The 12,373-nt window shown below is 39.4% G+C and overlaps 1 protein-coding gene across 1 annotated transcript in view; it reads right to left on the reverse strand.

The window, feature by feature from the left end:
• Positions 1 to 12,207, reverse strand: part of ZRSR2 (zinc finger (CCCH type), RNA-binding motif and serine/arginine rich 2) — a 13,772-nt gene extending 1,565 nt beyond the window's left edge. The window contains exons 1-8 of the mRNA XM_010022506.1: positions 12,188 to 12,207; positions 11,050 to 11,129; positions 10,806 to 10,905; positions 10,407 to 10,515; positions 7,388 to 7,426; positions 5,434 to 5,549; positions 2,495 to 2,708; positions 145 to 200 (exon numbers count right to left, since the gene is read on the reverse strand). Of these exons, the coding sequence (XP_010020808.1) occupies positions 145 to 200; positions 2,495 to 2,708; positions 5,434 to 5,549; positions 7,388 to 7,426; positions 10,407 to 10,515; positions 10,806 to 10,905; positions 11,050 to 11,129; positions 12,188 to 12,207 (734 nt within the window). The remainder of the gene's footprint in view (positions 1 to 144; positions 201 to 2,494; positions 2,709 to 5,433; positions 5,550 to 7,387; positions 7,427 to 10,406; positions 10,516 to 10,805; positions 10,906 to 11,049; positions 11,130 to 12,187) is intronic.
• Between the last annotated feature and the right edge of the window lie 166 nt (positions 12,208 to 12,373).

Consider the following 12,373-nt stretch of genomic DNA (forward strand, 5'->3'; position numbering starts at 1 on the left):
TCATCCTACAATCACTTCAGATATTATTTACCAATTCCAGGCTCCTGTTACAGTATGAGAATGAATCACTTGGATTATACAAACAGTGTTTTTACTGAACTTTGGAGCTTAGTTCTAAAACTTTGAAAGACTGTGAGTACTTACGACTGATACTGGACATACACATTTCCTCGCAGGTGAGGCTCATAGTTGCAACTGACCTAAGGGGGTGGAAACATAAAGTTGGCACAATTCAAGGTTTATGCTATACAGCAGCTCACACATGCTAAGATGGCAGCCATTCCAATTTATCACAGCTCATCAATATGAACTTATAAGTGATTCTTCTGAAAACTTAGTTTTAGCCAAAAAAAACCCCCACCCAAACAAAAAACCCTACAAAACAAACAAAAACCCACTCTTCTGACTTATGTTTGATGGTTTCCAGCATTATGCTTTGAATAACTCTGAGACCTCTGCTTCACTTGGTCTGCAAGACAGCTTGTACTAATTGTCTTGCACTTGTCTGGACCAATTCTACTCTGCAACCACCAAATCCTCCTCTGAAAACAATTAGTAGTATCCTCATGTGGAAATGCGGGATTCGTTACAGTAAGAGAATCTTTAGAGCAATTTACCTTCACAGCATCCCCATGAGATGAGTTAGAAAAGCTGAAGCCACTAGCTTTCATCACTGAACAGTTCTGAAACACTTTTTTTCATGATGATTTAACATTCAAAGTTTATCTAAAGGTCTCAAAACCACACAATTTAACTTCCAAAAAGGTTGTTGCTAGTTACAAAAGGTTCTGAGGTGGGCAGGCCCAAGCAGGCAAGAACCCAGTTCTCTAGGGCTGAACAGTGTGCCCAGCCTCTTTTGCCCCCAGGCCTCTTCTGATATCAGCACCTAATGAGGCAAGTAGCTCCTTTCATCACTGAACCCCGACCGGCCCGCAGAGAACACCCCTCTGTGCACTGGATTAGGCAAGGGCTTCAGACACAACCACAAGAAGTTGTATAATTAAGCAGTACAGAACCAAGAATGGTTTTGCCACAGACATTTTTGGGTGGGAAAAGTGTGTTTTGTCAGGATCTGCCAGATTTTGAAGTAGCTTCCCAGAAAGAACAGCAAGAATAAAACCTTAGGCCCCACTGGAAACGGAAGTCAGCTATAAGAGGGGTGTGCATAATCTGATTCCAAATGCACAGAGACTCAGCTCACAGTTAAGACCCCTGCGGCCAACATGTAATTTCTGAGCATCTCTAATAAAATGAAAACGCCCATGAGAATCATACTAGAGTTGCACAATTGCTTCAGAAGCTGAGAAATGCCACGCTAAAAGCTCTTACCCCATTATTAGTCACAGGGACCCAAGAAAGTGCAACTTTGCACAGTTGCATATTACAACAATACAAAGTCAAGGATTTGAGTTTGCTGGTGAGACAGCATTTCAACTCACGCTCCATTAGGAATCTATATCCTATCTTCTAGGCTGGAGCATAGCTTGCTAATATCCCATGTGTCAAAATGTGGAGGGGATACTCCTCCAAACCAGTGAAGGTTTCTTACCTACAAAGCTTATTACACAGTTATTGTAAGTTCACTTTTTCTACTTTCCTCTTCCTTGAAATGCTAATGCAATCTCAGTTCTGAGGCAGCTGTCAGTAGATGGAAACAAAAGGAGAAAAGGCACTGCTTGCCTCCTGGTGACTGCAGGAAAACACTCAGGAATGGCAAGCAGAAAGGGATGCTGCACTAGATTTCTCTACAAGGAGAATTCACCAACCAAGCTGCGTATTTTGAGGCAACATGGGACTGTGAACAAACATCATTCATCTCTGAGGTCTCCATTTACAGGTCCCTCTTTTTCCCCCATAAGAAATTGCAATATAAATGGGAAAAATTCAGTACAGAACATTCAGCAAACCAAGCACACAAACTAAGGATAGATGACAAATCCCAACACCATTTACATAACTTACCTTTTTATAATTCCTCCTACTGAAATATCTACTGCTGTTGCAATTCATTGTAATTTGATTTTATTTTATCCAACAAGCTCTAAAATTACATTGTTTGGGTTTATAGTCCAAATACATTTTATATCCCCACTATTTCATTCCTTAGGCACAAATACAATAGCTCAGATATATTGTCTAACAGTCTTAGTGGATCCTCTGGGGCTTATCACAGGCTAAGTAAAGCAGGGACTGTGAGGTAAGTGGACTGTTGAGCAGTATTAGTAACTTGTAATATAAAAGCACAAGCTTTTACAACAGTCATGGGATCAGGAGAGAAGATTTACCCGGAGTAAGACAATGTTCTGTAACAACAGCGACAAGTTTACAGGTGACATGAGAGATGCACAGTTTGCTATAAGGAAACTGTACAGTTCTCTACTGTACATGGGATTTAGCTAGGGCATGCTGGACAGAATTCCAGTTAAGGCTAGTAAAACACATCTTAGGTGGTATATGTTAGGTATTTAACAAGCTGTTACATTCAGATGCATACCTTGAATTGCACAACCTTCCCCACATTCTGAAACTCGGGGAGCACATCCTCATAGAACTCCAGGAACTGCTGGTAGGTCTCCTCGTCACTATACTCGAGGCTCGCATCTGTGTCATAGTCATCTCTCCGGCACTGCTCCATGCCAAAAGTAATGAACATCCCTCGAACAAGTAGTGTCTTACTAGATGTTGGATAGTTATGCTTGCGAGAACACCTGGACATTTGTAGTGAAAAAAGGAAACTGAAAAGATCAGCACTTTGAGGAGAAGCTGCACCTGTTGAAACTTCAAACACTTGCCATTTCAAGTCACAAATACTACAAGAGAAAATCTGTTAGTGGAAGATGAACATACTTCAATTATTAAATCTTTCAAAAGTGAGTTTGCATATAACCTTCATGCTTTCTGTCATGCATAAATACATTTTTGCTTAAAAAAGCACATCTACAAAAGCTATAGGTACCAGTAACACAGTAAGAGCTGAAGTTCTCTCAGGTTACTATATTTAAACAAGTTCCCCTCTGAAGGGCTTTATAGAAAGACTACTGACAATCTTTTAAGACGTTTTAAAGCAAGTCCCTGCTCTTTATTTTGCAAGTGGAACAACTTTTAGTGAAGTTGTTCTTATCATACAGGGGTGGGGAGAAGAACTGAAGGAAGGCAGGCACATTTAGATGTGAAATTGGACCAGTACAAGCTTGGTGTTTTTCCACTTCTAAGAAAAAGGATTCTTCTAAGTAAGTCCTACCTTAACCTGCACCTTCTTGGCAGCCATAAAAGTATTAGACCTCCCTCATCATCCATCATGTTCAGGCTACCTGCCTCACATGCTAAAATACAGTTCTCCCCTACAAACCTTTAGCTTTAGTATGAATGCAGATGTCAGCCTTCTTGTTTATTTCACTGTGCTTTATGATCTCCATTTCAAACACTCCCCTGAGCAACCACGTCATGCACTCTCCAACACATTTCTCCTTTTCAAGACATGATCAGAAAAAGTCAGACTAGTCTACTCTCTTTATCTAGCACTGGAAAAGCACAGACAAATTGGAGGAGGTCAGGTCTCAAAACAGGCAATTGCAAACTAGGCTTCAGACAGGAAGTTTCTTTCTGCACCCAATCAGTCAGAAATTGACTCTCACTTTCTGGTTGACACTTCTGACTTCAAAAAACGATCAACAAAAAAGAAAACTCCAAACGCAAAACTAAAACCAGAGACAATTAATTTGTTCTATTTGAATAACAGAAGCTCAAAATATTATACCCAACCGATACTGTCTGCACACAAAATGAATATAGCACATGACAGAACACAATCAACCTTGAGAAAAATGAATTACCCAAAATCCAGTGTTACTACAAAATATTAGGGTCTGAATTACTGGGGAAATTAATAACGGTGAACTCAGCCAGTTTTTAGCTTCTTCAAGAGCTTTGATAAGATTCAGCAATTATTTTATTGATAACACTGGCTCTCAATTTTTCACCACTGAGATCCATTCCAGCTTTCAACCCATTCTTCCAGTTCTTACCCTAGCTGTACCTTGGTCCTTCAACTTATGGTCAACACCAGAGGTTAAAATGACCAGAATATGAAAGAAGCAGGTACGTCAGGAGGAGGAAGGAAGATGAAGGAGAGGTAGCTGAGGTCAATAACTATAGGTGAGACAAGAAGGGTGGAATATGGTATTTCTCAGTATTTACCAAGGGTATTCACAGTTCAAAGCAAAGCTGATTTTTATGCAATCCATAATTAATCCAAGGAGGTAACCTCTATTAAATATCACTGAAACACAAATACGACAAAGATTACAAAGAACTACTGAAAAGCAAAAATGCTGCCTGCAGTGAAATAGCTGGCCAAAGTTTTGTTTAGGAATTCCAGCACATATTTCAGAATAAAGATGTAGAAGAACATGGAGCTGTTGGAGCAAGTCCAGAGGAGGGCCACAAGGGTGACAAGGAGGCTGGAGCACCTCCCAGATGAAGACAGGCTGAGGAAGTTGGGGCTGTTCAGCCTGGAGAAGAGAAGACTGTGTGGAGACCTCATAGCAGCCTTCCAGTATCTGAAGGGGGCCTATAAGGATGCTGGGGAGGGACTCTTCTTCATGGACTGTAGTTATAAGACAAGGGGTAATGGCTTCAAACTTAAACAGGAGAAGTTTAGATTAGATATAAGGAAGAAGTTCTCTAGAATGAGGGTGGTGAGGCACTGGAATAGGTTGCCCAAAGAGGTAGTAAATGCTCCATCCATGGTGGTGTTCAAGGCCAGGTTGGACAGAGCCTTGGGCAACACTGTGTGGTGTCCTTGCCCATGGCAGGGGGGTTGGAACTAGATGATCTTAAGGTGTTTTCCAACCCCAACTATTCTATGATTCTATGTGGACTTGAAGCTTCCATAGAGTTGCATTATCATATAATTATCCACAATATACATGACACTGAAACAAATTACTCTCTAGGATAGAGAAAGCTTCAATAGCTGGACAGGGGTACAAGTTAGTAAAATAGCCTTATTAGTTTATGCTTACAATTCCTATAATAAGAGTCCTTCTCTTGTGAGCTACTGTTCCTCCATAACACACACAAAAAAATCAGGGATTTTCTAGCCAGATGACACTTCAAGCCTGTACTAATAGAGAAATAAAATATATTGTCTGAATATATCTGTGCATGTGTCAGAGCGAAGGAAAAGTCAGTTTGACCAATGTAACCAGAACGCAACATCAATAATTTGCCATAATAATAAAGAGTTCAATTCCAGCTAGGCAACGCTTTTGCTCTCAATGTCTAGTTCCGTCATGAATAACAGAACCACACCCAAATACATTAAAATAATCTATATAGCAATTTTTCTTCAGTTTGCATATGACCTAATGAAGTTGCTTCCCTTTCATCTCTCCAAAACACTCCTTTGCTGGTAAATATTCAATTAATTACCTGTCTCCAAATCGGCAGGAACCCGTTTTAATGTAGAATGGGCAATTTGCTCTATCTTTCTCTGTTCCTATATTCTCTGGGGGCTCTGGGTTATGCCAGGTCACACCATTCTCCAACTGTGGGGAAAAAAAACCCCAAGCATTAAAATACACAGAAGTTAAAAAAGAATAAAGAAATACAATGTCAAAATAAAACCACAACCACCAATTAAATTCATATGCAATTATGAGCACTGTGTTACTACAAGGCAAGCTGAACCTACTTTAAGCACTGTGTGACAAAGCTGCCCAGTGGCTTGGGTCTCTGGTGATGGACACCTCTTTTCTTTATACTTGCTCAGTTTAAAGAACAAGTCTTTTTTTTTTTTTTGTGTTGTTTGGGGTTTTTTTTTTACAATTAAAAAAAATAATCAATAAACTGGGTGCTTTCTTCTGTTAAATGAAAAGATCGTTAAGATTTTATAGCGAAAAGAGCTGCAATATATTTGCTCCTCAAACAGCAATTTCATTTGTTTTCCACAAGAATTACAAATATGGGAAAGGTTCTTTCCATTCAGCTAAGCTAGTTACCTACTTCACTCCATGACCTGCTGTGCAGCCTTTTATATGCCTGGCAGATAGAAAGCTAGGACTACTGATTTGTACCTGCAACAGCTCAGAGCTCAGTAAGGTTATCATAATTATTTTTGTGCAGCTACAAAAGGCTAAAAGTAACCTGCCAAAGGCCAGAATTAAAAAAAAAAATTAAATAATTAAATTCATAGTTAGCACTGGAAGTAAAAGCCTCCATACTGATAATCTCAGGCCATTAAGATTTCTGTAATTCAGAATGGGATTATCAAGTTGCAAGCCATGACTGACCACAAAATGCACATTTTAAAAAGGGAGTTTTCATTTTGTTAACCAAAAGATCTGTACAGCTGACTTGCCTAAGTTCTCATTTTAAATCAGCTGAAAACTGTTTACTTACAAGCAGCATTTGACCCTGCTACCAGTTCTGTTCATGACTCTCAGGCACAATTTTCTTGCAATTGAACAGCACCGTTGCTTCAACAGCAAGTAACTGATCCCTGCATTGATACTATAATGAAGTCTCTAACATAGCACATTTCTGCCTATTCCTTTGCAGAAATGGCTGCTAATACATCTTGAGCTCTGGGCAGGTAGTTCAGAGCATTTTTCCACCCATATTATGAAACAGTTATATTCCCTACCTAAAGAACAGTTTACACATAATCTGGAACTGAAAGCAACTCCGATGTAGCTATGGCAATCAACATTCAATGGGTTAACTAGGTTAAAACTTAATTTTCAGATTCACACGATGGTTTAAGCAGCACAAGAATCTTCACGAGTTTAACAGAGGACAGGGATACAAAGCCAAATTATTCTTTAAGGCAGTGGAAAGATTGAATTGATCCTCCTTAAGATTCAGATGAAAACCACACACTGCCAGCTTAGGATCCATGCTTTTCCAGGCACTCGAGCAGTCAGCTTCTCCCTGCCCCACCTTTCTTTTTACCCCTTACAGATCTCTGCCCTCCTCTACTACAGAATCCTTTTATTTAGAGCCTGCCATCTGCTTAAAAAGACAAGTTTGTCTTGCTACACAGAAGGACTGACAGATTTATTGAGAATTCTAACTCACAAATAAACCATTACACTCAGTGGGGTTTTTTTTAAACAGCACACAGCAGTATTTCCAGATTCATTTTGATTCAGATCTCCTGAAGAGGAATGAGCATGCACAACTGCACTGCCACCAACCAGCCAGAAATACGCTTAATTATGCTCCACCCAGTAAATAATTGTTTACAGCTCATGCAAGCCACTACATATTAAATTTATTCAGGCCATTAGGTTCTTGAGAGCAGATGGACAACATGCTAGAAGGGAAACAGTGGATGGCAATTAAATTACTTTTCAGTTCTTTTTCAGAAAGTCTCTGAGCATACCTGGCTTTCAGCTTGATCCAGCATCCTCTGCACAGCTGCCTATAAATGGTGCAAACACAGGACTAGTGAAAACCCTGAAGACACGCAAAACATCTGGTTTCTTTAGTTAAGAACCTAATTTACAATACTCAATGATTATATGTAATAAAAGTTTGATGGGGTCTGCTTTAAAAATTGAAGGTTTACTTTAGCTCTGTAGCAATTCACGTACTACAAAGCTGTTAAAGGATACATCAGACAACACCCTCATGTAGATGATTTTCCAATCTAAATACTAGACAACTTTAAAAGCTCCATTTTCTCTTTTAAAACTATCATTGAGCTACTGAATACTTAAACATACCTCCTACTCTAGTACTCAGTCTGGTTACAGACAGGCTCATCATCATTTAGCTGCACTAAGCTTTTCAACTTAAAACATTCTATGTAACACACAGAAAAACACATTGCTTAGTGATCCTCTGTTAAAGCAAAACATGCAACTTAAGAAACCTTAATATCATAAGTTCACTGTTATCTAGCCTTCCAAATACTGGAAAACAAAGAAGCTATTTTTTCCCCTTTCTTCTTCTAAGTTGGCTGAGCAAAACAATAAAGTCACTCTCCAAAACTGGCTAGAAATGTGTTCTAACATTGTAACAAATTATTCTAGGATGTAACAAAAAAAAAAACAAAAAAAAAACAAAACACCCCCAAAAAAACCCCAAAAACCCCAGAGACATTTAAACATAACCACTACAAGAAAACCCGCCAGCATTGTTCTCATGTGGAAAAGAATTAATTACATTAAAAAAGAAGAAAAGCAAATAAAAAAAATTCAATCCAACATAAGGACCCAGACAGCATCTGGTACTCATTATCAGTATGTCAGATACTGTTCATCCTAATAAAGAAAAACAAAACAAAACAAATAAAAAAACACATAACAAAAAAAAAAAAAACACCCCAAACCCCAGAAAAATAAAATAAAAAATAAAAAACCCAAACCCCAAGAAATCAGAAAATCTATTTTCTCACCTTAGGGAGGGAATTTTATTTATTTATTTTTAATCAGTAAGAATTTGAATAAACTGCTGTTTAAAGAGATGGGCAAAATCAACTGAACAAGTTTCTGCTGCTGAAATGAGTGGCCCCACTCACAGCTGGGTACTGTTTCCCTCTGGGTAACCGTCAATGCCCTCTCTATGAGCCAATTCAACTCACTAAACCAGTAACCCAGAAAAAACCCCAACCAAACAACCCCCAAAACCCTCCCAACCAACAAAAACCCAAACCAAACAAACAAGAAAGCAGCTTCCATCTACTTCAGGAACCAATTTAGCTCACTGAGGGCTTGGGCAAAGCCAGACACAAGGAGAGAAAAGGAACAAAACCCAGCTGTTACCACTGAAACAGTTGAACCCGCTGGTTCATCTCTCTTGGAACTGTATCTCAACCTTAAATAAAGGACACAACCATTATTTTCTCTCCCTATTCTGCAAAGAGAGAAATGGGACACTTCCCACAAGAGGAAGTAAGACAGGAAATACAACTGCTGTTCTTTTTCATTGCTCATGCAAGTGTTATTTAAGTACTGACACAACCAACTACTACATGCAGGAGCCAGTCCTGTTTACTCATGTCTCTTCTCCTGTTGTGGCTACCAGACACAGTAGCAAGACACCTCACAGTGAAAAGACAGGAATCTTTTGTGATTGTTGAGAAGCTAACATGACCAATTCTAAAAAGCTACAATCACCCTTTACTGCTGATAGGCCAGTCCTCACATTGGAATTCTGTACAGGGCATCTTAAATCCAGGCCATTCAACTTCTAAAACTTAAGAAGAATGTATTGTTAACAGAAAAGTTATCATTGCCTTGTATCTTCAGTATCATTTTTTATTCCACCCAAGGAGCTGTAAAAAAGATACGTTCAGTTGGATGAGTCAGGTAAAGAAGAGCTGTAATGTATCTTTTAAGAACTGTGTTAAGGAACAGCAGCAATATAATTCCATATTCCATATCCTCATTGGGCACTTTCTTCAACACTGGCTGTATTCAACTGGGACATTTTAAGGAAGTTCTTTACAATGAGGATGGTCAGACACTGGAACATGTTGCCCAGAGAAGCTGTGGCTGCCCCATCCCTGGCAGTGTTCAAGGCCAGGCTGGACAGGGCTTGGAGCAACCTACTCTGGTGGAATGTGTCCCTGCCCATGGCAGGGTGTTGGAACTAGATGATCTTTAACGTCCCTTCCAACCCAAACCATTCTGTGATTCTATTAAGTAAGGATTATCTTTAATGTGTGATGCAAAAAGTGTACATCAGAACCTGCATTCACAGTGTGCTTTTGTATTTAACAGATACAGAAATTGCATACTATGAACAACCAGATGCTTTATAACTAGTTACTTCTAGGTATATGGATTCACTGTATCCTCTTTAACAGTGAATAATTATTTCATGAATTTAGACAGAATGAAGAGAAGTAGTATTCTAACACATTTATACATTTGCTAATTAGGATAAAATCCCTCTTCCAACCTGCAGACTGTTTTATCTGATAATGTAAGAGGATATGTAACACGTTTATCCTCCCACTGCCAGGAATCACCTCTCTCTCTTTCTTCTCCTGCTGCTTCTGCTGTGCTGCTTCTCTCTCTTTTCTTTGCTGCTCTTCCCACTCTTCTTTTATCTTCCTCTTTATGATTAAAAAAAAAATAAAATAAATTATTTAAGGAAACTAATGCTTTATAATCAGTCAGATTCAAAACTATCATGTTGTAGTACAACTCCTTGACCATTAAGTTTTCATCCAGTCATAAGCAACTAAATCTCTAGAGAAAAAAAAGAAAAAAATTTTAAAGAGTGAGTTTTTTTCTTTTTAATTTTGCTCTTCTAGAGTGGAAGAAAGAAAAGCTTACTCTTTCAAACGTACCAACATCAAGAAAACTGAGTCCACTACAGAAGAGTAAAAGATACGACACTAAATCTACTTTGTTGCCAGACACAACTGTAACACTCGGTTTATACATCACCTCTTCTTCTTCTTGACGTTTTCTTGCAGCCTCTTCTTTTTCTTTCTTAAGCTTGAACTCTTCTTGGGCCTTTTCTTCTCTCAGCAACCACTGTTCATGTAGCTTTTGTCTACCAAGGAAACCAGATAACACTTAGACAAAATTTAATGACTACCCACAACTGATGCAATTCTCATGCACACAAGTCAAATTAGTTCAGGAATAACTACAGGTCATCCAGTCTTCATTAAAAGAGAAAATTCCATAGGAATCATTCAGGCTTTAGAGAAAAAACTGCATAGCCTGAAATATACAAAAAGGATTCAGTTTTACAGACTATATTGAAACTTTTCAAAGTATCAAAATGTAATTGACTACAAATGCACCTACTGCATATACAACATTTTCTAGATTTTTCACCTTTCTGCCTCAAGTTTCTTTTCTTCTTCTTCCTCTTCCTCCTCTTCTTCCACTTCCTCCTCTTCCTCCTCTGACACCGATTCATCTTTTTCTGTAGTTTCTGAGAAAACCCACAACACAGTGCATGTAAACAACTAGATGCTGTACTAAGCAAAGATACACAAAACTATATCCTTAAAAAAGAAAAAAACAAAAGAAAAAATCCCAACCTGCTAGTTCCACTGACAATACACTTCACACTTACCGGAGTCTCTGAGTTTGGCAAGTGCCTGCCGCTTTTTTTTCCGCTTTTCTTTCTTTAGAATCGCTCTGTATTTTTGATGGCTGAGGATGAGAGAATATTAATTACGTTAAAACAGCCAAACAAAGGGTTTTCACTGTCATACATGCACTCAATTTACATCAGCAGTCCAAAACCCCACAAACCACAAAATTAACAGCCATTCATATTAAACAGTAACTCTACAGGGACATCTGACATGACAATGAAATCTGTAGCCATGCTGTCAGAGCTACACGCAGACAGCAGCAGCAATCACATCTGGACACAACACACAGGGTCTCATCCTTCCTGAGCTCTGCAGTACTTGACATTATCGAGAACTCCATGAAATCTCCCTTAGTTCCTGAAACTTGGCCACTAGGTAAGAGTAGGGAGAAGAATTAGTGGTTCTCCTATCCTACAATTTTGGCACACATTCCATTCTAGTCTTGCTCTCTCTTGTATAGGGTATGAAATTTTAAGTCCCTTCCCATCTCCTCTGATATTCTCTACAGGCAGCAGTCTTAATGTACAGGTAAAAAAAGCACACTTCACCACCACCACAGACAATGCTCAGGTCTATTCTTCTGCTACTGAAGCTTGGCCAGACTCATCCTTCCTTGTCTGAAAGCTCTGCAAAGGCTGCACAGAAACAACACCATGCTTTTGTTATGGTTATGAAACCCTCAACTATCTGACACCCTTTTCATTTCAACCCCTTTTCTATCATTTTTCATTCTAGCTCTCTTCTTTCCAGCCATTCATAATGGAAAAACAGGAGGGAAGGATGATCTTCAACTCTTGTCATTCTGCTATGCCAAATATTCAAATAGGAGATCCAAATCTTCATGCTTTAGAGTATGTAATTTTAAAAGATTCCACAGCTGTAACTCACACAGCCAAAACCTCACCCACATCTCTATAACCCTTCTATTCAGGGTTACTCACAACCTCACCATCTCCATGCTGTCATGGTGGTTATCCCAGCAGGGAGCACTTGCCCTCAAAGAGCAATACCTGTCCACATGCAGTGCCCACATGTGATCAAGGAGCAACACCTGACCGCATGCAGTGCCCACATTTGATCAAGCAAGCCTAGTGACGCCTGTTGTAATGCCACCTGCCTGAAACGAATCTCATCCACTCAGCAGGTGCCTCAGGCTGACGGTGAGGATACCTCCTTCCCAGTTCCCAGGCTTCCTTAGCTACTCGTAAAGCCCAAGGAAGAGAGCCAGCAACTCTCCTCACTCCCAGCCCACGAGAAGGTGAGCAAACAGCTCAAGCCCAAGGAGCAGCGACTTGGCTC

The sequence above is a fragment of the Nestor notabilis genome, unplaced genomic scaffold (genome assembly GCF_000696875.1).
Source record: "Nestor notabilis isolate BGI_N333 unplaced genomic scaffold, ASM69687v1 scaffold31259, whole genome shotgun sequence".
Lineage (NCBI taxonomy): Eukaryota > Metazoa > Chordata > Aves > Psittaciformes > Psittacidae > Nestor > Nestor notabilis.